The sequence below is a fragment of the Amblyomma mixtum genome, chromosome 3, assembly GCF_055824585.1.
Source record: "Amblyomma mixtum isolate Tamu chromosome 3, ASM5582458v1, whole genome shotgun sequence".
NCBI lineage: Eukaryota > Metazoa > Arthropoda > Arachnida > Ixodida > Ixodidae > Amblyomma > Amblyomma mixtum.
The window spans coordinates 257,608,152-257,633,387 of NC_143014.1; the positions used below are offsets into that span (position 1 = coordinate 257,608,152).

Here is a 25,236-nt window from a genome sequence, read left to right on the forward strand (position 1 = left end):
TACAACGGCAGCCATGTAACGCATAGGTATCTCATGCGTAACGCATTCTAGCTGTGTAGAGGAGATGAAGCCAGACACATGTTAGGGGTTACAACAGCAGCCGTGTAACGCATCAGCAGCACGCGCGTACAGCGATCTAGCCTGGGATATTTTTTCAGACCGCGAAAGTTCAAGTGCCTACATTAAGTGATCCAGTTATGCGCCTTTCCTTTCCTCAAATCCTAGAGAGTATTTAGACCACGAATAAGATTAGACTTTTTAATTCCCAGTCGAGCCTTAGTCGCAGTCTAGACCCTCCGCTGGATATGAGGAAACGAAAGATGCATAACTGGCTTACCTGGCCGGTGGACACCTGAATTTAGCCATGAGAGAAAAACACGAAAGCCGACCAAAATCATATTGTCACCAAGGGTGTTGTTCTCTTACGGTGTGCTTGAGGTGTCCACAGGCAGAGTGAGCCATTCATGCACCTTTCCTTTCCTCAAATCCAGCAGTTTAGTCTAGACCGCTTCTAGCAGCGTGATCTAAACTTCGAATAATCCGAGACTGGGTACTAGACTGTCTAATTTGCTTCATGCAGGCGGGCTATACACTGTGCCAGGAAAAAAAGACGAGGGGACAGTCCATGATGCAGAGCAAAGCTATGAATGGGGCGTGCGTCTCTCAATTAGCCATCATCGAGTTCTTTCGGCCCTCGCACATGTGTGTGTGCGCGTGCGCGCGTGCGTGCGTGCGTGCGTGCGTGTGCGCGCGTGCGCGTGCGCGCGCGCGTGTGTGCGTGTGCGTGTGCGTGTGCGTGTGCGTGTGTGTGTGTGTGTGTGTGTGTGTGTGTGTGTGTGTGTGTGTGTGTGTGTGTGTGTGTGTGTGTGTGTGTGTGTGTGTGTGTGTGTGTTGCGGCAATTTTCAAATGCTTTCTTGAACTTCGCCTGAAGCGTCTTAGCAGGAGTGGGAATAGTTTTCCCACTGACTAAAAAAGAACTGGAAAACATTCTGCAACCTATACCCCCTCATGTGTAGATCTGCGCAAAATGGCATACAACCATAGCTACCGCACTGAGTGTCGTAGAGGCCAGAGTGATGCCTATACAGTACTCGAGAGCGTTTTTTTTGCCAATAGATACCGTGCGCTTTACATTTTGAAGCCGACAAAAAAGGTGCTGTTTTTGCGCTAATTTTAAATATTGATTTGTGCCTCGCCGCGTAGTGTGTGGGTGGCATAAAAATAAAAGCGCATTTACTCCAACATGACCTCTTGTGTGGAACAGGTGGTCTAAACAGCGCTGCAGGATCAACGTGAAACAAAACCGCAATTAAGAACGGCGCGTACTCTAGGCCCGTATCATGGTAAACGAAAGAGCAGAAAGGTCGTCGGCTTGTTTGCATCCCCTACTCACCCGCAGGGCGGCAGGAGCATCGAGTTCTCCAGGCACCTCTCCGAGGTGGGGCTCCGCGGGAGGCAGCTTCCGCGTCTGTGATATCAGATGGGGGATCAGTCTGCACCCTGGTTGCGCTGGCGGTCGCCAAAAGTTCCAGTGCAAACGCAAGTTCCCTTCTCCAGGGTGACGGGTGAACGGGTCTGCAGCCGAAGGAATTGTGCACGACAGTAGCCCCGACTGCCTTTTGACTGGAAAGATTGACCGCAAGGAGCTGGTTTTCACAAGAGTGATTTTTTATGTAAAATGCTCCGAAAACGTTGCACGCTTATCCGTGAGGATTCTGTCTTCAATGAAGCAGTTTATCATAATCTTAGTACAAATCCCAATACGCGTGATACTCCTGAGACGTGTGCTTGGCTCCGAGGTCAGTGCGATGCACCAGCTGATTCGCGCCATAATATTTAGAAGTGAACGTGGAAGGAACCCTACAATGAAATTAAGTTGAGCTTTCGCGAACTTGGTTAGAGTTTACGCAGATGTTTCTGCACTATCGGAAAAGTATTACTAAGTCAGTAGCAAGGAACTCTGTAGTCGACTGCAGTCACTTTATATGTATATGCACTAAGAGTAATTTTAGTTAGGAATCGTCGACCTTGAAGTGTAAAAGAGTAATATGACATATTATATCGTATGCTTTCGAAATAGCGCCGGTAAGCAGCCCACACTGGAGGATGCGCGCACAGAATATCAGTGAGTTCGTACACTTTGTCCTACAAAACAAAGCGCATTATGGACACTGAATTACCATGCCAACAATCAAATTAGGTTGTTCAGGTTATATCAAGAAAGTCTTCAAGTATTTCGTTCAGGCAGATCTCATCCGGAGATCACAGAAAACACAAACTTCTCATCATGTATGAAGACTACAAGATGGCGTGGTGAGGTGCTCTCTGCGACGCTGTTCGGTACGTGGGTGGGTGCCCATATATTTACCTCTGTGGTAGCTGCATCGACGGCGCCTATGTGTTCCATGACCTTCCACTTTAGACGACCCAGTGGCGGCTGCATAGTGAGGGCTGTCCCGGATTTTCCTGGTGGCTGCGGCGACGATGACGGGCTGGTGTTGCTCGTCGACGAACGGCGAGACCACCGCATTGCCGCTGCTATGTTGGTAGCGTGGCGCAAGGCATGTCTGCGGCTGCAGTGCGGGAAGGCGTTCCAAGCCGGGCCCCGTCTTGTGAGGGCAGACGCGAGTTCCGAACGGATTGGACATTCTTGGAGCGGTTCCGGATGACATTGCTGTGAAAAAAAGGAGGGGCACCTTGAGGAAGCACTGAAGCAGGACCAAACACAGCGTGGACCCCTACCTGAAAGAGCGGTAGATGACCAGGGCTGGGTGGCAGGAGCTCTCCTCGAACACCTTCTGCGGGGCATCAGGAACAAGTAGGTCGGCCGTTGCTGCTTCCTGAAGTTGCAGCCGCGTTTGAGGCGGTTCGATCGATGCTGCGTGTTGGTGGCCACGGAATACAGGGCTACACTTCGCTGCGCGTTTGCAGAGACACCCGTGCGAAATATCCCCAGGGCGAGCTGAAAACTGCTCTTCGCAAGCGGCAGTTTGGCAGCTGGGCGCCGAGGACACCTGGCTACCGGCGGCTGCTGCAACAAAAGGTGTTCGGATGCGCGCAGAAGCGAGAGCTCGCGGTGGGGGCCAGCCACGAGGGCCGCGAGCATTCGCGCTCTCTTCGTTTTTGTCGCCCGTGTTTGTGCGCCTCTAATGTCGACGCAAGGTGGCCGATGGACCAAGGCGGTCACATTAGCGCACTTCTGAGAAGAGTGTGCTGAAAGAATGCTGAAAATGTAAAAAAAAAAATTAAACTCACACTCTGCAAGGAACGGTGACTGGTAGATGTGCAAGATTTCTGTCCCTCTGGTCTTAAAAGAGCTGCTGTCTCCAGGTCCATGTATACGAAAGGACCACTGGTAGGGCACTCCGAAGACAAGCCACTTCCGGCACTCACAGTAGCCAGCGCACCTGGAACGCAGTCTCCTTAACGAACCCTTAAAGTTGCAGTCTTCGTTTACGCTATTCTGCAGCACTGACACCAGCGATGTCTACGCTGCACAAGGTACCCCATGAAAATTAAGTGAAACTGGGAGAAATCACGAATACGCAGGTATATAAAAAAAGGGAGACGACACACCTGAGGGAGGCTTCCAAGTGTTCAGCATTAGCAAAAAAAAAAAAACGGAAGCCACACCCACTGAAAAATAATCAAAGTCGTAATCACTCTTGCACTCATCGTGATCTTTCGCTAGAATCATCACCTCTGCCCTACATTAAAAATTGAATGGGAAAATGAAGACCAAAGGCACGAATTAAAATCACAAGGCGAACAAAGAGCAGATTTAGTCGTTGTCAGCTCGAAGTATGGAGCAAGCATGCTGTATAATCACAAATTAGCAAAGAAGAGTTTATCCTAGAACTGATGGCTACAAGAGGGACCAGCAGAATAAAATTGACGGTAAGTTTTGGAAACTCAATGTGCGAAAAAATCCGACTTCACTGAAGGGGAAGTTGTGAGATGAAGCATACTACAGGCATGACGCAATGGAAACATCATTTACAGGCTACCATGAGCAGTGCTTTCAAATATTCGCACAAATGAGAGATTAATAGAACAGTGACTAAAATATAACATTCACTTTGACGATGTTAAAGGCTTCGAAAACCTCCCAATCAGTCGTCTCAATAAAGCTGTGGATAAAACTTCCCAGTTTTCGACTTCTTGGCGGCGCCCATGATTTTTACAGTGGAGCACTAAGTAACCACCTTGGTAGCTATGTCTGTGGGCTTCGTTACAAAAACATCAACATATTTCTCCAGCAAAGAACTGCGTATAAAGAATTTATAAAACATGTTCAAAATTAGTTTTTGAATACTTTTTTTAAAGGCGACAATGAAAAGTAATTAAAACTGATTTCTGCACGCATTCTCTCGACAGTCTTATCTGCTACATGCTGGATAAGCGAGGATCGAGAAGAGCGGCAGTGTTATCAAAAAATGCTGCTCCCCTTCGCCCAATAATTCGAATCTTACACGTTTATCCAAAAGAGAAATACATACACAAACCATATTACACTTCCACCCTCACTGACCACCCACTGAGAGTGCGAGAGTACAATTCCCTAATAAACTTAGTCAAATATCGTTTTTTTTTCACGAACAATACACGATTGGAACACTCAACCAGCGGAAACTGCTGCTGCCCCTCTCACATCTTTTTACACCGCTTTGCAAAACCTCCTGTTAATATGAGTGTAAGATGTAAAAATGAGTGTTAATATGACTGTTAATATCAGTGTAGCAATCATTGTAGCAATATTTCTTGCCCTAGTGTATTTTTGTTCTATCTATTGTTCATTCCCAAAGTTACATTCTCCTGCATTATATTGTTTGCATTTAAATATTTCTGTAACTCATATTACACTATGTACCGATATTTATTCTCTGCATCGCTAATTACTGTGTTGTGTGTTTTCTATTTTGTTGCTTATTTAAATTTATTTTCATGGGACCTCTGGGACCTCTCCATGGGATCCATGGGACCTCTCGCTGTATACGCTTGTAAATTTGTTTGAATTCCTTAATAAACTTTCAGCTTCCACTTCAACTTCTGTGCTCCTGAAACAGTGTTGTATTTTGAAATGTTATTTTCTCCGCGCCTGTAGCGCTCTTTTTTGTCTTTCTGCGACGCTGTTTTCATTTTTGCCTTTTCTCTCATAGCCCATGGATTTTCTCAGTATATTTCATCATTTGCATAATGTAATGTATTACACGTGTGTTACTTTTATGATGCTTCACCATTCAAAAATGCCCGCGTGGGGGCGCTGGAGGTATTTTTGATAACTCAAGAGGCAGTGCCCTACTTTTTGAAGCTAGGTCACGGTGTCTCAGAACGCGCAGCTACAAAAAGAAATTTGATGAAGAAGATGACACATGTGCAGTGTGTGGTAGATCTGTGGAAACAATTGAACACCTCATAATCAAATGTGATGGTATCCATCCGGATGTCGATGCAGGCACAGTCACTCTTCCTGAGGCCCTTGGGTTTAAAGATAACAATGGTCATGTAAATAAATCTGCAGTGGAAGTTAGCAAAAAGCGATTGGAGGATTGGTGGCTGAAAAGCAGAGATGTGGCATAAGGTTAGAATTCTAGGAAACCGTAGGTAAAGATGATGGCGAATCTTAATGAGAATTGCCAACACAGTAAACAAAAAAATACTAAACAAAGAAATGCTGAGCATGGTGGCAACTGCCACCACCCCGTTTCAAAGGGGGCGCTCCTACCCATCTATCCATCCGTTCATCCATAAATAAATAAAATAAATAGACACCCGATTTGAAGGGGCCGATAGAGGCCGCCGCGATGGCTCAGTGGTTATTGTGCTCGGCTGCTGACCGAAGCACGCGGGTTCGATCTCGGACGCGGCGGTCAAATTTCGATCGAGGCGAAATTCTAGAGGCCCGAGTTCTGTGCGATGTCAGTGTGCGTGAAAGAGCCCTAGGTGGCCGAATTTTCCGGAGCCCTTCACAGCGATGTCTCTGATAGCCTGAGACGCTTTAGGACGTTGAACCCCATAAACCAAATCTTTCCATCGTATTTTAGCTTTATGACCCTGTTGTCTCTATTATCACTTTTATGGCTCTTTACATCATGCGACATTGACTTTTTATTCTCATCGAGTGCACATTATCGTTCTCTTACCATCCCTTTCCACCGTCTTTTAGCTTTGTCACCCCGTTATGTGTTTTATCGCTTTTATACCTCTTTACATCATGTGACATTAACTTTTGTATAGTCATCCAGTGTACATTATCTTTCTTTTACCATCCCTTTCCATCGTCTTTAGCTTTGTCACCCTGTTATGTATTTTTTTCGCTTTTAAGCCTCTTTACACCGTGTGATGTTGACTGCATCTGACTACCTCTGCCACCGCCTTCCTCTACATTGTGCGCGTTCCGCCCAATAAAAGTCAGTGGTCAGTTCAGCGCTCTTTCCTCTCCCTTCTTCGTTTCGCCTTCGGGTGGCTTCATTCGCGCTGCTTTACTCATGCCTGAATGTTATGAGCAGTGTGGCGCGCTTTCAAGTCACCCACATGAGCCGAAACTTCAGGCAGTGCGCCACACTGCTCATAGCATCTATTTTGTTAAATCGGCGGCCTTCCCCCCGCAGGGGCATCTGCTGCATGCAGATGTTGATGAGTTACTATACCATGGCTTCCTGGGCATCCGAAGGAACTTCTCCGCAGGGGGATGATGGTGGACAGTGCGTTACCACGGACCCGAGCACCCACGCTTAGCCGTGCGTGGCTCAGCCGTGTATGGAGAAAAGGGAATCCTGGTTGTTGAGCCGACGCCAAGCGTTTGGACCTTGAAGTCCTCGCGTTCGAGGCAATACACAACTTTGGCCCCAGCTTCCTGTAGACGGCACCTCCGGCCTGTCCCGACCGGGGGAAATGGGCATTCGCCTCTTCCTGTGCTCCTCTCCATCTTTTACTTTCCTATGTCTTTCTCACAACTCTCCTATCTCCTACTCACTTCTTGGTTCTTCCTTTTTTTCCAGCCGGCGAGGGTTAACCTTGTGTCACCAACTACCTTGAGTTATATTGCGTTATAGTTGAGGTGTACAGCTGGCGTGGGCAGGGGTTGCTGGCAAGTTCTTGTCCCGTCCCCTTGTAGGGCTCCGTGGCTGGCACTGCAGCCTAATAATATACATATCCTATGGCTCCCCCTCTTTCATCAAACGATCGCCCTCTCAAAAGCAGGCGGACCGATGTAACCAAGCTGTTCGTACAAAAAACTGGAGTATTCCCGAAATATCACGTGGTCCACAGCGAAGATCTTGGAAACCCAGCAAGAAAAATATCCCCGTTCATAGTTACGAAGTATCTTGCAGAAGCATTGGGCCCCGGTTACAAGGTGACCAAACTAGCCAACGGAGACTTGCTCCTAGAAATACGCGACAAAGTTCAGGTTAGAGAGAAAGATGTTCAGAGACCCACGTGCAGTCGCACGATCGTCCAGCGCCTCTGAAGAGGCGATGGACACGAGCCAGGTAACTCCGGGCCGCCGACGTCTCAGGTACTGCGGAACACCCTGGATCGAAACAAAAGAGACAGGCACGAATCATGGGGCCAATCTAAACAGTTTCTCACCCCACATACATTAAATCAAGATGGCATTCATAATGCATTGCAACTAAAGGGGACTTTTAAGCAAGTTAATCGACATAAAGGACATCTTCACTTCATTCTCCCACGTTGCTTTGTGCCTGCAGGAAACTAACCTAGGTCACCAGCATACAAGTGTACTAAAAATATAGGTTATTCCGCCATGACCGAGAGCATGCAAACATGCTACCGGGAGGAGTAGCCATCGTCGTGTAGAGTGGAATAGCAGCTCGTAAAGTAAAACTTACTACTAAATTAGAGGTTGTAGCAGCCACTCTACTTGCATTAAAAGTATTACAATGTGCTCTGTATACCTCGAGCCACACCTGAAAGTTACCCACATAGAGCTTGAAAAACTTTTAGCGCCACTACCAGAGCTTTGTCTAGGAGTTGGCGATTTTCATGAACATTCCCCTTTCTAGGGAAGTGAAAAAGCCTATCAGAGGTCAAATTATAGAGGATCTTATCCTGAGCAGTAATATTTGCTTGTTAAACTCTGGTAAAAGTACATACTGCTCCCAAGCCTCGGGGAAAATGGACTGTTTATATTTTTCTTTTATTTCACCGTCTGTTTTTAACGATTTTAAATGGGGTGTCATCGACAGCCCATAAGGCAGCGATTACCTTCCGGTACTAATCAGTTTAAAAATCTCCATCACAAATCATCAAAACAAAACCGCGACGTTGGAGGCTTCATTTAGCGGACTCGCAATTTATTAGAACAGAAGCCACTTTAGAAAAAATAGCTTTAGATATTCTAAACATCGATGAGATAAATAAAACGCTGAGTAATTGTATTCTAGCTGCCGCACGCTTAGCTATTCCTCAATCTTCAGGAGTAGTGCGACAAAAACACAAAGTGTGGTGGACACAAGACTGCAAGGAAACAAAAAAAACGACAAAACAAAGCGTGGGGTACATTTCGAAGGCACCCGACACAGGAAAACTTCATAAATTTTTCGAAAAAGCCAAAGCTAAAGCTCAGTACGTCCGTCGTAGCGCCGAGAAAGCATCATGGCAAAGTAACATTTCATTTATAAACAGCCAGATCACATAAAAAAAAATGTGAGAGCAGGTTCGAAAATCAAATGGCATCTCTGAAATGGCAATTATTAATGGCAAAATTAAATGGCAATTATTCTTTTCACAACACCTTGTACACAAACAAGTATAAGGAAACAGGCGGACATATAAGCGAGCACTTCGCTGCAGTTTCGAGTTCCTCACACTACACGCAGACATTTTTAAAATACAAAAACATAGCTGATAAACAAAGGCTCCCAACTAGCGGCAGCACAACTGAACAAGACAATAGCCTGTCCACATTCCCAGAAATAAATATAGCGCTGCCTGGAGGAAAAATATCTGCTCCGTGGCCTGACGAAATGCACTATTCAATGCTTGCCCATCTTTCTCAGCCTACTGTAGAGGCAATTTTGAAATTTTTTGACATAATATTGATACTGGGGAGAATACCTGAGGATTGGAAGAAAGCTATTATTGTACCGTTTCTTAAACCTGGAAAGTCACCAACCTCCCCTAGCAGGCATAGACTGATAGCCCTTACAAGATGCTTAGCCAAATCCTTTGAAAGTGTCCTGAATATAAGGTTGACTTTTATCCTTGAATCACGTGAACTCCTTCACATCCATAAATTTCGTTTTAAAAAAACATGTTCAACAGCCGACTAGCTATTTCGCCTTGAAGATACTGTGCGTGAAGCTTTGATATACAAACAAGACTGCCTAGCTGTCTTTTTCGACCTGGAGAAGGCATACGTCACGACGTGGAGGTTTGGGATTCTTCGCGATCTTGCAGAACTGGGCATCCGCGGAAGGATGTGAAACATCTTAAATATTTTCCTGTCGAACCGCTCATTTCAAGTACGCCTTGGATCAACCCTATCCAGGAACCTCGTTCAAGAGAACGGGGTTCCTCAGGGGTGTATTTTGAGCACAACACTCTTTATTCTAAAACTGAATTTCATAAGCAAAATAATCCCGAAGTCCATTATGTATTCAGTCCATGCCAACAATCTTCAAATAGTCTGCACGTCTTCCAACGTAGCAACATGTGAGGGTCAAATGCAATTGACAATTAACAAACTAGAGACATGGGCCTACAAAAATTGATTCCAGTTCTCCACACAGAAAACAGTGGGTGTTCTGTTTTCACTAAGCCGAGGCCTCAACCCGACCCAATTTTACACCTGAACAAAACTGAACTACATATAAAAATGAAATAAAATTTCTAGGCTTACTTTTAACAAAAAATTAACATTCCTACCTCTCAAAAAGAAAGTCTCCCGATCCTAGAACATACTTAAAGTACTCTCCCTAAAACGCTCGAGTTCCGATAGGACATGTCTTTTACAAATTTACCGCTCTGTAGTACACTCTGCTTTAGATTATGGATGTATAGTTTATGGGTCATCGAGACCACCGTATCTTAAACGGCTGGATCCAGTACATAACATAGGCTTGCGTCTTTCCATTGGTGCATACAGGACGTCACCCATGAGCAGCCTTTATGTAGAGACCAACGAACCATCACTTACAGACAGAAGAGCCATGCTGACATGCTGGTACATTTTAAAAATCCGGTCACTGCAGAAACATCTATGGAACCCTATAGCCACAAAGTGCCCATCTAGAACACTCTTTGACAAAAAACCATGGGCTTCCAGGCCACTGCTCTTGCGATTTCAAGAGATACGGCAGGACCTTGGCGCACTAAACACATTGCCTGGTATGGCGCGAGGACGAGATTCACTTCCTCCATGGTACAATATTCCTGCAATCTGCGATTTCACTTCTTCACAGTTCCGTAAAAAACAAACTCCACAACAACATATAATACAAGAATTTCTTGCACTCGAGGAAAAGTACAGTACTTTCACGACTTTTTATACAGATGGTTAAAAAACAGACGTTTACGTTGAAGCGCTATGGTACAGTAGGATTTGTAACAAATTTTAAGGCTTGCACAGTATACATCCATCTTGACTCCCGAATGTCACGCCATCTTTGTAGGCGTACAAAAAATTGTAAACGAGAACCTCGCAAACAGCATTATTTACACAGTAGAGAGAAAGTGTGGTAGATGGTCTTTGGCGATCACAAAATGAACAAGGGAGGGGAAAACCTCAGGTTGCTTGAGCCAACATTCCGACAAGGGGACTTGTCTTCGTCTGGGCAAAGCGTTCATCATTGGCAGGGATTAAATAGGGCCTTCGCTCCGAGGAGGAAGGCCGCGGTGGTGGGGAAGGAAAGTGGTGTGAGAGGGGATGCGTGTCAGGAAGGGGAGGGAGGTGAACCTTGATTCGTTAAGCTCCAATAGTGAAAAAACTTATATCCGGGGGGGGGGGGGGGGGTAATGAACAAAGGCTTTGAAGGGGCTGCGACGGGGGGGGGGAGGCGCTGGGTGGACCTGTAAGACTCAGATAAGAGGATTAGTCAGCGTGGTACAGGGAAATGAGAACAAGCCAAACAAAATAGGCTGGCACTGGAAGGAGAAAGAAAGTGGGGGGGGGGGGGCATTTACAAGGAAGGACAAGGCAGGGGGGGTGGGGGGGATGGCTCGAGTTCAGAGAAAGCCAAAAGGTGGGGGCGGAGGGGGTAACAGGAATGTCATGGTTTCCGAGAACTGATAGTAGGGGATTAGGGGCAAAAAAGTGAACAATGGGAGAGGGTGAGAAGGCCGGAAATGTGGTGGAAGATATGACGTGGGAAGGGTGCAAAGAGCGATAATATACTTATGCGAGGTTCTAGGAAATGGTCTGACCACGTGCAAGACATTTGTTAGTTTAAGATTATGCTAACCCTGGAATGTACCTGAGAGATTCCAGACCCGTTAAGTGTGCTTACATCACCGCATTCTAAAAATGCAATCACTACGCTGCTTGGTGACATTATACACAACATAAGAATAGCCATAGCTCAAGGACAAAACATAAAACTCAGATCAGTACCAAGTCACATCGGAGTTAAACGCAAGGAAAGAGCAGACTTGTGCGCTGCTCAAGCCCGTTGCAAGCAAATAAACTAAATATACCGTTTAATGATTGCATGCACTTAGTACACAGTAAGTTAAGAAAAAAATGGCAGTGAGCTTGGAACAATGAGATAAATAACAAACTACACGTGATAAAGCCAGTTTTAGGTGAATGGAAGTCTTGCACACACCAGGAACGTTTCAAGGAAGTAATTATCTGCCGGCTTCGCATAGAACACATGCACCTTATACTCATAACTTTATACTTCCAAACAAGAGAAACCTCTTTGTGAAAAGTGTGGAGAATAATTAACAGTAAATCACATTTTCATCTCATGCACGAAAGTAAAAAAACTATGGAAAAAGCTTTTTACGCTATTTTACATTTACCACATTCTTTTACACCCAATTTTACTCTTGGTTGAAGATGCAACTGTTGACATGTCTTGTGTGTTTGGCTTTTTAAGAGAAGCAGGTTTGCTCGGCAAACTCTAAATTTATACCCACTGCCTCGCTTCATTTTATGGTGCACCTCAGCCACCATCTCGTTCCTGAGAGGGCAGGGGTTTTTATTTGGTTGGTTAAGCGGCTCAAGATCCTTCAAAATTGCTGATTGGGCGAGTTGGTTGGACATGATTCGAAATGACCAGCGCAAAAACAGACGGAGACAACTGAAGCAACCCAGACACCAGGACGGGCGCTGACTTATCTAACCATTGCCAGCATCTGAGGTCGGCTGGTGGTAGGTTCGTGGGCAAACTTCGGTCCTTTTTGTAGGATGGCCTGAACGTCACTTGGCATGGAAGCACCTCCGAGCAACGTGACAGGGTTTTGCCAAGCTTTCTTCACTGTAGTTCTTGCCTGGAAGAGCAGGCGGACGCGTTGCCACAAAAACTCGGTGGTTTGGGCAGCCAGCTTCATGAAGTCCTGGAATCTTGTGTGCTCCAAGCACCCAGGTGCTTCTTGATGGATAACGCATCTGAGGCAGTCATGATAAAGTCGTACTTGTCGCCAGTATTCAGACTTCAAGATTTTTTTCCCACACGACGGGCGTGTCCCATCCCGCTGGTCAACCTTGTGGTTGCGACCACCTCCCAGTCGAAGGTGGTTTCCTTCTGTTTGAAGACGAGTATAGTTTCACTCGAGGTTCAGGCCCTCTTTGGCACCCTGGAGCCATGGTGGTAAAAACAGCGCAAACTTAGACAGAAAACACAGAAAAGAGGGGAGACACAACAAGCGCTGACTCGCAACTAAGGTTTATTAGAAAGAACAGCACACAATATATACAAAAACCACCCACGACTGCGTACGTCATAACAGATTACGTGCAAGCGTGCAAGATAATCTAAACAGAAGCATCGCGCGTGTGCACCCGGTTATTTAAGGACCTAAATTCCAATTCTGACAAGGCCACTGAAGGATCACTCACGCACCGTTTGCCGGTTTTTCGGATAAAGAACGCTTCCATCAGCTCCCGGGTCACCTTATCTTGGTGGAAAAAAAGCACGTCAGTTTTTGGGAAAAGGGGTGTGCATTTGCAAACCCGGCATTGTGCGGGAAGGTTGTCTCGCGAGTCACTGCCGAGTAGGTTGCGGTGCACACCCCTTTTCCCAAAAACTGACGTGCTTTTTTTCCACCAAGATAAGGTGACCCGGGAGCTGATGGAAGCGTTCTTTATCCGAAAAACCGGCAAACGGTGTGTGAGTGATCCTTCAGTGGCCTTGTCAGAATTGGAATTTAGGTACTTGAATAACCGGGCGCACACGCGCGATGCTTCTGTTTAGATTATTTGGCGCGCTTGCACGTAATCCGTTATGACGTACGCAGTCGTGGGTGGTTTTTGTATATATTGTGTTCTGTTCTTTCTAATAAACCTTAGTTGCGAGTCAGCGCTTGTTGTGTCTCCCCTCTTTTCTGTGTTTTCTGTCTAAGTTTGCGCTGTTTTTTCCACCATGAATTCACACCAACTAGCCCAAATGTCTGCTTTGCCCTGGAGCCATCCTGGGGACGCGCCCGTCATATGGGAAATATCTTGAGGTCTGAGTACTGACGACAAGTACGCCTTTATCATGACTGCATCAGATGCGTCATCCATCAAGAAGCACCTGGGTGCTTGGACCACAAAAGATTCCAGGACTTCATGAAGCTGGCTGCCCAAAACACCAAATTTTTGTGGCAACGCGCCCGCCTGCGCCTCCAAGCTTGGCAAAACCCTGTCACGGTGCTCGGAGGTGCTTCTGTGCCAAGTGACGTCCAACCATCCTACAAAAAGGACCGAAGTTTGCCTACGAACCTACCACCAGCCGACCTCAGATGCTGGCAGTGGTTAGAGAAGTCAGCGCCAGTCCTGCCGTCTGTGTTTCTTCAGTTGTCTCCGTCTGTTTTCGCGCTGGTCATTTCGAATCAACATCCTTTCCCAGCCAAGGATGGCTGCTGAGGCTACCTGACCATCTTTAAAGCTTTCGCTATTAGCCAATTATAAAATTTCTTTCCTCTGTCATCACTAGGTAATACATACCAATGTTTTAGGCTCTCTACACCAACGATGATTTTAAATTCCTGCAAAACTCTGCACAAAACAATTTCCTTTTACTTTGAGCTTGGCGCATGATGGCCTTAGCTGCCGATGTGCCATAAAGCTCAACAACAAACAAATCGGCAGCCTTCGCAACAAAATCGCGCGGCCTGCAAGCTGAAGCAGCTTAGCGCGCAATTTCGGGTTCCCGCGATAAGATAACTGCAACGCGCGCTGCAGGGAGTGCGAGGCAGCATCCGCGAGCAAAAAGCAGACAAACGAGCAATCTGTCCACGCGGCGATCAGGAACGAGGGAAAAAGCAGTCAAGGCGAGCTGCGCACCAGCTATCGTCAGCCGCCGTAAACATACACATAGCGTTATCCCGGACCCGATGACTATCGCCTATCGTGCCCCCTACATTGCGGCAGTCGAAGCTATACTGTCTATTATTTATGTTAAGTCTGCGGGCGCCCGCACGTTCCCACGCATTTTTGTGACGTGCCATTTTTGTGCCTTTCACCAATTATCTTTCTGCACGCCTTCAGTAAAAAATGTGTTCCATACGTCGCTAAACCTCTTTGGTAACGCTAAAAACAAAAGACTGACAATGTATTCAATAATTCTCAATTTCTTTAGATGCCCCGCCACGGTGGCAGAGTGGTTATGGTGCTCGGCTGCTGGCCCGAAAGACGCGGGTTCGATCCCGGCCGCGGTGGCTGAATTTCTTTGGAGGAGAAATTCTAAAGGCCCGTGTACTGTGCAATGTCAGTGCACGTTAAAGAACCCCAGGTGGTCGAAATTTCCGGAGCCCTGCACTACGGCGTCTCTCATAGCCTTAGTCGCTTTGGGACGTTAAACCCCATAAACAAACCAACCAACCAATTCCTTTAGCAACTTTGAAGAAATTGAGGTAGGAGTGTTATTTCAGATTATTCTTGTGCCCTTCTAGGTGGCATCACATTACGCGAAGTAGGTCATTGTTGCTCAAAGTTTACTGCTTTAAAACGTACTCTTTGCTGATTTAAAGCAATAAAAAATAAAATACGGGTAGCACGATCCCACGAAACGGCTCTAACTTCCGTTCTAAGTTATTATGAAATAAGCTCAACATTTTGTTCAGTAAGAATGAAGAAAGTCTGTCTGATTAAAAGGTCCACCTGATTAATAGGGAGCTGAGAGGATTACTTGCGAAAACATTTGTAATCTCACGTTTGCTCTGGGGCTTCTATGGTTTGAGAGAAGGAAGAGACACGGAAAAAGAGTTAAACTGGGATGACAACGTGGCAAAAGCTTTCGTTGATGATATCAACGTCTGTTCCCCCATGCCTCTCCGTAAGCTGAGCGACAAGTCCAGGCTCGAAACGAAGAAGCTAACGGTGGCATCCCACTGTAGCGAACAATGACGTTATCAGACGTTGTGCAGTCGCCTCGCCCTTGCCAGGCGGTGTGTCCAAACGAAATCTTCCGAAGTTGTCCTTCGTAGCCTAGCCAGCGAGCGCCTCAGTTCATTTATGTACGAGTAGTCGCCTGTGCGTAATGAAAGCCTTTTTGTAAGCACTTCTTCAAGCCACTGACCATATTTAACGGCCATCAATACGCTTACTGCACTTAGTCGTTCTGCATAGGAATCTTTGTATACCCTCTCAGACCGCAAATGTTAACAGAAACCTATACATTCAACGCTTCCTCTCGCCTAGGGGATGCTGCGCGCGTATCCAAACAGGCAGAACGCCTCTCAATCAACAATTATAATGAAACGAGTTCTTTCTCGTTGTATATCAATCAGAAATTCCCAATGAACATATCAGTCGCTGTTTCAAAATATCCACAATTGAAATTTCTTCAGAAGTCAACATTATCTTGGATTTATCTTTTAGTTCTGCGATCTGCTTCTGTTTGCGGCGACCTTTGAATGATTGCTTCAGAAGTGGCCTGGTTGTGACTTCGACGTATTATTCAGGTGCTATAAAATCTATGAGAGGAAAAAAAATTGCTGGGGTTTAGCTTTGGTTCAACCTGGTAGGTTGCGTAAGCATCCATAGCGTTCAATTCGGAATCATCACCGGTTGTAGACGATTCGGTTTCGATAGAGGCTCGGTGCGCCCGTCTAGCAGCGTCTTGAGCGCGCCGCTTAGCAAGGCGCTGTTCGCGTTCTTCATCTGTCTCGGAAGCCCGTTGTCGTTTCCTGGCTTCGTCAAGCCGACGTAGCCTCCCTTTATGTTTATCAGTTTATCAGACGGCATACAACTGAGCCGGCAAGAGAGCGAACGCATTTTATACCCCCCCCCGTTCTCCAGCCTCCTCTCCACACTCCGCAGCTGGCGAGAGCGCTGCGACGGCAGCGCCTCCACTCGGCAGCGGCGAGGTAGTGCTCCGCGCCTCGCGCCGCCCTTCAAGGTCAAACGTGCCTCGCGGCCGCCCCGACGCGGAGGGCTGAAACCTGTCCTAATATTGCTTACGCAATAAAAACTAGTTTCTCATTCTTTGAGTAGGGCAGATAATCCGAATAACTGCTTTCCTTATGTAGTGGGGAGAAGTTTTTTAGCCTGCATATAAAAAAAAAGAATTCAAAACGAGGATCTGCGAGAGAGAAATCGACGAAAAAAATTGCCAGTGGCTTAGCTCTGGTTAAGCCTGGGTATACAAGCGAAAAGCTGCAGTTATGCTTTGTTTGACGTCATGGCTGTCGCAGTTCGCGCACAATGCACTGGGAGCACCAGGATAGCGGTGTAGATTTTGAGCCAACTCCCTCGCTACCACTTCTGGGTCTTCTTTTCTTCCTTCCATGGTGAATGTCTGCGTCTCTTCCACGGCCGACGCCGCCGCTCACACGTGCGTTCTCGCAACCCCTTGCGAAAGAACCTTCTCTTGGGACGGCGGCGGAGATCGCACAGCAGCGGCAAGGGGTGAACCGGTGGCGCGGAGCAGAAGTGGCGATGGAGCGCGCAGTGCGGCGCGTGGCCTCTTTTATGTCCGCCGCCGCCGCTCGGGCGTTATCGCAACGCCTTGCAATAACGCAATAAGAGCCGCTAGCAGCGGTGAAGGGTAGACAGGTGGCGAGGAGGAGGAAGGGCGCGCCGAGCCAGGGGTGGCTCACGCGAAGCGCGGTGTTGACGAGCCTAGTGAAGCTTTTCGCTTCAAAAATTTGCTGGGGTTTAGCTTTGGTTAAACCTGGTAGGTTGCATAAGCATCCATAGCGTTCCATTCGGGATCCTCACCGGTTGTAGACGATTCGGTTTCGATAGAGGCGCGGTGCGCCCGTCTGGCAGCGTCTTAAGCGCGCCGCTTAGCAAGGCGCTGTTCGCGTTCTTCATGTGTCTCCGAAGCCCGTTGTCGTTTCCTGGCTTCGTCGAGCCGACGTAGTCTCCCTTTCTGTTTATCAGGCGGCATAACGAGGTAGTTGTTGTTGTTGTTGTTGTGACTGAGAGAAGGATGAAGAGGAAATTGCACGGGCCTGCTACTGGCTCTAGCCAAGCCACCACCGCTGCCACGTGCAGATAGAGGAGAGCAAGCGAGCGAACGCATTTTATGCCCCCCCCCCCCTCCCCTCGTTCTCCAGCCTCCTCTCCACACTCCGCAGTTGGCGAGAGCGCGGCGAGGGCAGCGCCTCCACTCGGCAGCGGCGAGGTAGTGCTCCGCGCCTCGCGCCGCCCTTCAAGGTCAAACGTGCCTCACGGCCGCCCCGACGCAACGGGCTGAAACCTGTCGTAATATTGCTTATAGGGACCCAAAGCAACGTCGAGCGGCGCTGCTGCTCTTGACAGGGAGCGCCATCTCTGGCAGAAAAAAAGAAACTGGGGATAGACGTGGCGCTCCACCTGGGCTCCCGTGCGTGCTTTCTCCTTTCGCTCTCTCGCTTCCGCGCACGTGCAGACGTCTCGCGCTGCTTCTGTCGCGCGCCGCAATGATCCGGCTGCAGTGCGGGTTCAAAAAGATATGCCAGCTCGACAACTATTTCAGGAAAGCGAACCTAATCAAAGGTGAAAGGCTTTTAAGCCATGTGTACTCCGTAGAGCAGGTAATTGAAAACAACGAAGCCCGATTGAATGGAAAATGCGTGTCACAAGTCAGCGACAACGTTGTGTACGACGTGAACCTTGAGCCTGTCCATTTGTTATATGCTCAAATAACTGAACGTTTTTATAAGCACTAGCTACGAAACGAAGCGGTGCACTCGGTTGAAGTTCTCCGTTGTCGGAATGCATATAGGAATGAGTTGTTTCCACATGTCATTTTTGAAGAAATTAATCGCGCACTTTCGGGAACGACGTTTGCGTCATGGGGAAGAAATTCTTTGCGGCCAAACCATAATACCCGCTATAAAGCATGGGACAGTACGAGACATACATACTCCATCCCTTAGAGCATCACCCGCTGACTTGGCTGGGAGGCAGCTGGACGTAAGCGCTCAGAAGCCACACATATTGTTCGCCTTTTTTTCTCGGTGGCTCGTTGTTCTTTCAGTTGCAATGTCATGCCTGCACTTTATTTTTTTGTTCGCGATTGTTAGATTTACAGACTTAAATACGTAAAATCTGCTCCGCGAACGCGATGTTCAGCGTGAGGGGTGCCGAGCTAGAGGCGCGCTGTCGTAGCTGTGGTATCGAGCGCGCGGAGCGTTCGCGTAATTACGCTGGCATAAAAACGCACTCACAACATTGTACTGGGTGTTTTAAATAATGAAGCCTTTAACCAAATCTTTCGCCTCAATTTTAGCTTTGTACGCGCGCACGGAATAGTGTGGGAGGGGCAGACGGAGTTAGCTGAAAAAATGTACACCGTGCCACATGACATGTAGCTGAAAATTTGTAGAGGGAAGTTTCGGGAGGAAGCCTTCTTTAAGAAGACGGCAAGCGTCTACGCTGTCTCACTTTTATTTCTGACCCTCATAGCTGTCGTGGTCGTGCCAGGAAAAGCAGGAGCTGCTTGTTCGAGAGGGGCGATGCTCCTGCAAAGCTGGAATTACAGCTAACTGCAAGCACGCAGCTGCGGTGTGCCTCCATGTGAACGACCACGAAGTAAATTCATGCACCAGCGAGCCCCGGAAGTGGGGAAAACCGAGCGGAAAGCCCAAGAGGCGCTTAGAAGAAGATGTTTTGGACCTCTTCCCCCGTAAGTATTTTTAGGCATCCGATGTGCCACACCTTTAAACGGCAGTTTCCATTTTATGAGTGAATCGTTACCTTCCTTACCCCTTGTCTCATTCTCCATAACAGGACAGGGCAGCAGGGTTCCTGATACCAAACCAGCTGACCCAAATATCATTCTCAGCTATCCGCACATAGTGTGTCCACTGAGAGAAATATTGGAGCTGCAATATCGAAGCGCTGAAGATGTCATTTGTGCGACCTTGCTAGATGACATTGTTGACAAAGTCTCAGAAACTGTGGAAAAGGAAATTCTAGAGGATTTACTGCAGTCAATGTCGCACCGGCCTGTTTACAGGTATCTTAATGTCCTCGATGACAAAACAACTGAAGTAAAAGATTTTGTTAGCAAAATGGACCGTGAAAGGGCGCATATGTACAAAACAAAAGTAGTACTGAAAGAAGCACCAAGTGACATGGGCTTCCTCACCATAGGCCAAGCAAACTGCTCACGGTATGAAACTAAAGTGCAGTAAAAGGTAGGCGACACATTTCATATACATTCTGTTGACTCATATTTTCATAGTTTAAAAGCGTACGTTGTTGGGCTAGTCGGTCAATCATGGTCTGCGCGAGTCTGCGCTTGTTGTGTTATCTTCTTGTCCTTGTCTTTTTGTGCGCAGTACCCCCCTTGTATTCATCATATTTTCAAATTTGCCAATTTTCAGATGGCATGAAGAACGTCGACTTCGCATCAGCAGCACGAAAGCACATGTCATACGCACAAAAAAGAATGATGAAGGATTGGAGAGAGCTGCTATTAGCCTTTGCAGAACATCATCATACACAAGTGCTGCAATGCGCTACGGTATGTTTCCAACAGCACAAAAATTTGTTTAAAGAAACATTTGGAGTGCTTAGTTATGGCATTCCAACACTAAATTCACTTGTGCTGCCACAAGCTTGGACATAAACCGTGATGTTCACAGTTTATTTGCTCTTAAGTTAAACATGTAAATGTGTTTTACTAGGCATCAAGACAGAAGCCACAGCACGAGAAGAGCTCCAACGAAAGCTTGGCACCCGTATTGTGCAGGTGAGTTCACTTACCAGTTTACATCAGGAGTTATTCCTGGCATGCTCAGTTTCCTCTTTGTTGTACATTTCAACTCAAGCACTAATCTCAATTATTCATGTTCTAGGCAGGACTCGTGCTTCCACAGCAGCCATGACCGTGTTGCAGCCCAGATGGACTCGCAAAAATTGGCAGTGAAACTGTGTTGATTGAAATCAAGTGCACATTCAAATACAACGAAGAACCATTCATCGACTATGAAGAAAGGCGAAGCTTGCTCCCCTACTTAATGTTTAATGGAGATGTGATTGTGCTCAGAACCACACATACTTATTACACACAAATACAAGTCCAGATGTATGTTTTGTACCTGCAGTGGGCCATTTTATATGTCTACAGCCCGAAACATGCAGTTATAGTGAAAGTAACTCGGGACGAGGCTTTTCTGTGGGAACTGATCCCCAAGATGGAGTATTTTTGTTTCAAGTTATTGGTTCTGCATTTATTATAGGTTTCTATGCTCTATATTTATGGACTGATGCACGATCCTTGCCTGAAATCAAACTTATTGCTGTGCATACTTCAACTGACTTATATATCTGCCGTTTGGTTTTCAGTCCTGTTATTGCCTCTTTTACATGTATATTTTGCTTGTAGAATAACACATTACAGAACTATCACAGGGCTTCTCACTAAAAAATAAAATTCAGACAAAAAACAGTGGTGTGATTGAAGAACCCATTTATTGGCTGAAGTGCACATAGTTGCAGTTATCAAGTCACAGTGTGCTAATATGAAACTGCAGAACTAGTTTTTCTTTAAATTTTCATCTTTTTGCAAATTCAATCTATGCCTACAAACCAATTTATGGATGCCACAGCAAACCAAGCAGTCCTACTTCTGAATTATTGGTGCTTGCATGTTTACAAGGGCAGCACACACTGAAACCACTTTGTTCATGTGTGGGACCAGGCTTAGTGGTACTCTGTTGCTTAGAATATGATATATCTTCAGCCTTTGAATAACTCTTTCCACATGGATTCGCACAGACGCAATCTTGTACGTCTCTTCCATGTCTTGTTCAGACAGCTGTCCACCCCCTGAATTAAAAGGAGGCATAAGTAGCACTGCACCTTTACCCCCTACAGTTGTCCGTATGCTGGGGAATCCTTTGTCACTTAAAACTAAGTCCCCTGGTTTGATAAGCTGCAGGAAGCCGGAGTCCTGTGTTATGAAAGAGTATGTATGCCGTCCTCCATAACATTTAGAAATGAAACTTATCATTCCATTAGGAATTATGCCGATCAAAATTTTGAGCGTGTATCCTCCTTTGTAGTGTGAATACAACACGTGTTGGCAATTAGGATTAGACGGTGTTTCTGTGCGGAGCTCGGTGCAATCTATTATTAGGGTGCAATTTGGATAATTTTCTTTGAATGGGGGAGGCAAACACAGCTTGATTACTTCCCTGGAAGGCATAAAGACCCACTCTTTCAGGGCAATGCTTAGAATATCAAGCGTCTTTCTAAACACAGTTGATGCTGTTGGGGCTGTGACACTGAACATAGCGGCCAAGGCACTGTACGTTATCCCAAGCCGTAGCTTGGCAAGGAACAAGCATAGCTTGTCTTCCCTTGACATCGCATTGCGCCTGTACTGTGGTGCTGGCAACAAGTTCAGAAGAAGGCAGAAAACTGGCAGCGTCACACCGCACATATCTTGCAGTGCCTCTTCCTTTTCCTTTAAGGAATCAAAGCCATAAAATCCGCATTTCCGCTTCCAATTTCCATCTGTGCTTGCAACCTTCAGGATAGAATAAACATACAGAATGATGAAATGAAAAAGGAACCACACTAAGGTAAAATGAATAACAAAGAGAAAATAACATTTGTACTCTCAAGCAGATAAACAAGTTCATTCTAAAGCGAAAATCAGCATAGCCATTATAAAATTTAAAAAAAGTGATGCAGGAAAGGAAGATAAAAATGAACATTGCCCAATAATGCAAGTAAACTGGAGAAAAACAAAAGTGGGGTGCTACAGCAAGACAACACCACAGTTCAAGAGAACAGATAAAGAACAACAGCTGCATCATCTCACCTTGTGAGTCATTTCTGTGTGCATGACTTGAGTAGAAGCTTCAGTGCCATTTGTTGCTGAGAGAAGTATAGTTAGCTTTCCTGAAGTTGCACATTCTTCTGTTTGGCTTGTCTGAAAAAAATCAAACAAAGGATATGTAGAGGTATTTAGACAAATTTTCTGTATTCTTTGGGGAAATTGAAAGGACACTATTAAAAGCAAATGTATGTTGCACTACTGTCAGCTATATTTACACTGACTAAACAGGAGCCCAAAATTAAAAGGTGTCCTTACAGCGTCCGTCTTTTTTGCAGTAGAATGACTTTCTTGTCCTGCACCACACAAAAGCTCAAAAGAATGTGAATCACTCTTGTCGTTGAGCAAAGAGGTAGTTGTACTTGTTTCCAGAAGTGCATCACTGAAATCCATTGGGCTCAAGTCACGATGCACATCGTCCAGAACGGAGGCTTCCAGCACCTGCATTTTTGCTTCATCGGCTGCACTTTGCTTTGGATGCTCATCTTTTGGAACAAGCTGTTTGGATGAGATTTCCTTCTTGAAACGTGTCTGCCACCTGCATTGCACAATCAAAATTCTAGGTTACTAATTGAGTCTTGTGCAGGCTGCAAACAAACTTGCCATGAAATGTAGTCACTAAATACATGAGAATGCATCTAATGATCATATTATGATTGGACCGCAATTTCATAAAGCAGGTAAACAACAGAACACACTTGAAAACATAAGCTTGTGACTTCCACTGGCAGTGTCACATTTTTGGTTTCATACCTTTGCGCCCTTCCCGATCAGGTGCCTTTTTTCTGTAGATAGGTGGAAAAATGGTTGGGATGTAGGAGGGATGTTGGCTGATGTCACTCTTGCTGTTGCCCACAAAATGCGTGCTACAAATTCGCGTATGTTCTTTTGGCAGCCACTGAGTTCCATCGGGACTGCACAAGAAAGAACAACATTCTCTCTTATCCACCGCCAAGACACACACGTACTCACGCACATGCATGCACACAAAGACACACGAAAACATAGAAACGAATGCGCACACATGAACAAATGAATGAAAATTGCTCAAGCTCCGAAGGTGGCAAATGACAGAGCCGCCGAGCTCCTAAGCATTCGACATGGTAGTAGTATACATAATGGTAGTAACATACAGAACATAAAATGCTGCCATAATAAAGAGGCACAGCAAACTGAACTAGCAAAACAATGTCCAAGTTTGTTGAAATTAAAAGCAGTCTGTTCAGACGCGAGAAAGATGCTTGCCTGATGCGCAAATCGCGGCGTCAAACCTTTGACAACGTACGTAGTTCAAATGAATTCAATTAACAGCGCAACGAGCACGTGCAAGTGTGAATTTCAACAATGACGGCTACGTTAAAAAAAAAAAGCTGATTAAAAACGCCTCAACATGCCACCGTAACTTGGCTTTCACACACACGTGCTGTGAGAAGGCAGCGATCTCGATATCGAGATGCGTCGCGGCAACAAACAAAAACGATTAGCTGCCACGGTCAAAGCAGAAAACGAGAGAGGGCTGTCATGACTTACTTGACTCTCCTTACAGCGGTGATCCAGGCTTGTCTCCTTTCTTTCTCGTACCACCTGCCTGGGAATCGGTACAGTTTCACAGGCGGATCGCGATCTTTGGTGTTGTCTGCACTGTTGTGGCAACCCACGACACAGCAGTACTTCGGACCTCGCTTTTGTGTTCGTTGGGCCGTTTCTGCCATTGCAAAAATTCCGCTTCAACACCCTTGTCGATGCAGCGCACAAAACTAGCCACGCGGAGACTACGCTGCGCCCCAGCCGGACTGAACAACACGCGTGCACGTGCGCCGCCGCCGCTGTCAAACCGGCAGCGTCTGCCGCGCTCCTTCCCAATAGCCTCTCCGGGTGGCCACCATAGGAGGCGCAGCGCTGTCGTCGCGCCGCCAAACTTGAGATTGGGTTCCCTATGCAATAAAAGCTGTGAAAGAATTAGGTTGGAGGAAAGCCTATTCCCGCTTATCGCAGCGATAAAAGCTCTAAGAATCGACGGCTGGTCCAGCGAGCTGCACAACTATCTCTCAGCGATAAGCGAAGCGGATAGAGCGGGCCTGTAGGAAGTTTTGAAGAGGGCGTGCGTATTTACTCAGACATGCAATATATATATATATATATATATATATATATATATATATATATATATATATATATATATATATATATATATATATAGTAACGGAAGATAGGGCGACAAGTCGCTAACCAGCAGAATACGACAGCCAGCCAGCGCGAGACACTTCAACTTCTTCTCCTTCATGTGCCACCTGAGAACACCAGGTGGCATTACTCCCCCTCCCAAAAAAAGAAAAATATAAAAGCCGGGCTGGAGCACGAGCAATGGAAGGGAAAAAAACAACAGCACAAGCACAGAAAAATGTACAAGGGAGGTGGGCGAAGGCGTCCCACGCGACAACTAGTGGAACACTGAGCGTACTGTCCATTACCGCATGAAGTGCGGTTTCATGCGGACTACGTGCACAACCTCAGAGCGGGGTGGGCGACGCTGAGGCTGCACAGTCCCGTCAGGAAGAACTTCGTAGGTAACTTCTGTGACGCGGAGCAAAGCTCTGTAAGGTCCAAAGTAACGGCACATCAGTTTTTCCGACAAGGCTGGGCGGCGTACCGGGGTCCACACCCAAACTTGGTCACCGGGAGGGTATTCGACGTACCGATGACGGAGGTTGTAGCGGCACGCATCCGTGCTCTGCTGCCGCTGAATGTGAATACGGGCACGCTGACGTGCTTCCTCGGCGCTCTGAGCGAACTGCTCAGCGTCTGGCGTAAGTGGGGGGTCATCAGTGCAGCATGGAAGCA

At 46.5% G+C, this 25,236-nt stretch overlaps 1 protein-coding gene, 1 long non-coding RNA gene and 1 pseudogene across 2 annotated transcripts; 1 reads left to right on the plus strand and 2 right to left on the minus strand.

Moving 5' to 3' along the window:
* Positions 1-276: 276 nt before the first annotated feature.
* On the minus strand, positions 277-3,107 carry LOC149354505 (uncharacterized; annotated as a pseudogene).
* A 16,482-nt stretch (positions 3,108-19,589) lies between these two features.
* LOC149354506 (uncharacterized) lies at positions 19,590-20,979 on the plus strand. Its single transcript, XR_016289658.1, has 4 exons — positions 19,590-19,744; positions 19,934-20,073; positions 20,237-20,301; positions 20,408-20,979. It is a non-coding gene; the product is annotated as an uncharacterized LOC149354506 (long non-coding RNA).
* Positions 20,980-21,116: 137 nt separating this feature from the next.
* Positions 21,117-24,188, minus strand: LOC149354507 (uncharacterized). Its single transcript, XM_089577513.1, has 5 exons — positions 23,926-24,188; positions 23,133-23,309; positions 22,654-22,933; positions 22,381-22,491; positions 21,117-22,083 (listed from the first exon to the last, which is right to left on the minus strand). Exons 1-5 carry the CDS (start codon positions 24,105-24,107, stop codon positions 21,175-21,177), a joined length of 1,659 nt encoding a protein of 552 aa, XP_089433639.1. The 5' UTR covers positions 24,108-24,188; the 3' UTR covers positions 21,117-21,174.
* Between the last annotated feature and the right edge of the window lie 1,048 nt (positions 24,189-25,236).